Genomic DNA, 903 nt, shown 5'->3' on the forward strand with positions numbered 1-903 from the left:
CTCTTCCGACAGTTTCGGACCCAGAAGAGGTGACTCTCAATGGAGGAGTCTCTGCAGCCAACGGAGGAGACTCTGAGCCTTCCTAGAGTTTAGGAGAACGGCGTTAAACCCTGCTCCCACCCCCTTCCTGCCCCAATTAGTGTTTGCCTTGGCACCTCTCCTCTAATGGGGAGCCGGATAGCACCCCACGCTTCCTGCAGCTCCACAGAACTCCCCTCCTCTCACCCCCAACCACCTCAGGCTCCCTGGGGAGGCTGCACGTGTGGTGCACGTCCCCAGTTCAGGGTTGGCGGCTGATTCAGGGGCGGAGCTGCTGGGTCTCAGCCTCTGCCCTCCCCACCCTCTGGGTCACCTGACTCCTTTCCTACCCTAGCCTCTCCCCGAGGAGGCTCAGCTCGTGGGCAAGTTGGGACTTGGGCCGGGGCCTGGAAGAATGATTGGCTGGGAGGCCTGACCGAGATGGGGAAAGGCGGAGAGAGCTAACCCCGGGGGAGGGGAGTCTGCTCCGTTTTCCTGGCCGCCCTACCCCCACATATACTCAGGATGTCTTCACTAAACATTAACTTACAAAAGAGTGTTTCACTAAATAAAATAAAACCTTCATCTTCTGCCGTCTGGGCTGCCACGGATTGAGGCGGGGAGCGGGTTCGGGGCGCGCGAGCCTCAAGTCCCTTCCCTGCCCACTCCCCCGCTGCCCGTGGACGGCCCCGAGAGGCCAGCGGGCGGCGTCCCAGAACAAGCATTTCCCAGCTACCCGGGCTAGTGGAGGCAACAGCCCAGGGTCTTGAACGGAGGCGGAGGAGATTAGCCGCGGTGGGGGCGGGGCCGCGCCCTTGGCCCCGCCCCCCGCCCCGTCGTGGCCCGGGGGGGGGAACCGGCGAGCTAGGGGTGGGGGGAGGAGGG

The 903-nt window shown here is 63.7% G+C and overlaps 1 protein-coding gene across 1 annotated transcript in view; it reads left to right on the forward strand.

Moving 5' to 3' along the window:
• The window catches only part of ACBD4 (acyl-CoA binding domain containing 4), a 5,405-nt gene extending 5,372 nt beyond the window's left edge, over nt 1-33 (forward strand). The window contains exon 10 of the mRNA XM_007455138.1: nt 1-33. This exon is cut by the window's left edge and continues 3 nt beyond it. Within this exon, the coding sequence (XP_007455200.1) occupies nt 1-33 (33 nt within the window).
• The last annotated feature ends 870 nt before the right edge of the window (nt 34-903 follow it).

Source organism: Lipotes vexillifer, unplaced genomic scaffold, assembly GCF_000442215.2.
Source record: "Lipotes vexillifer unplaced genomic scaffold, Lipotes_vexillifer_v1.1 scaffold1639, whole genome shotgun sequence".
Taxonomy (NCBI): Eukaryota; Metazoa; Chordata; class Mammalia; order Artiodactyla; family Lipotidae; genus Lipotes; species Lipotes vexillifer.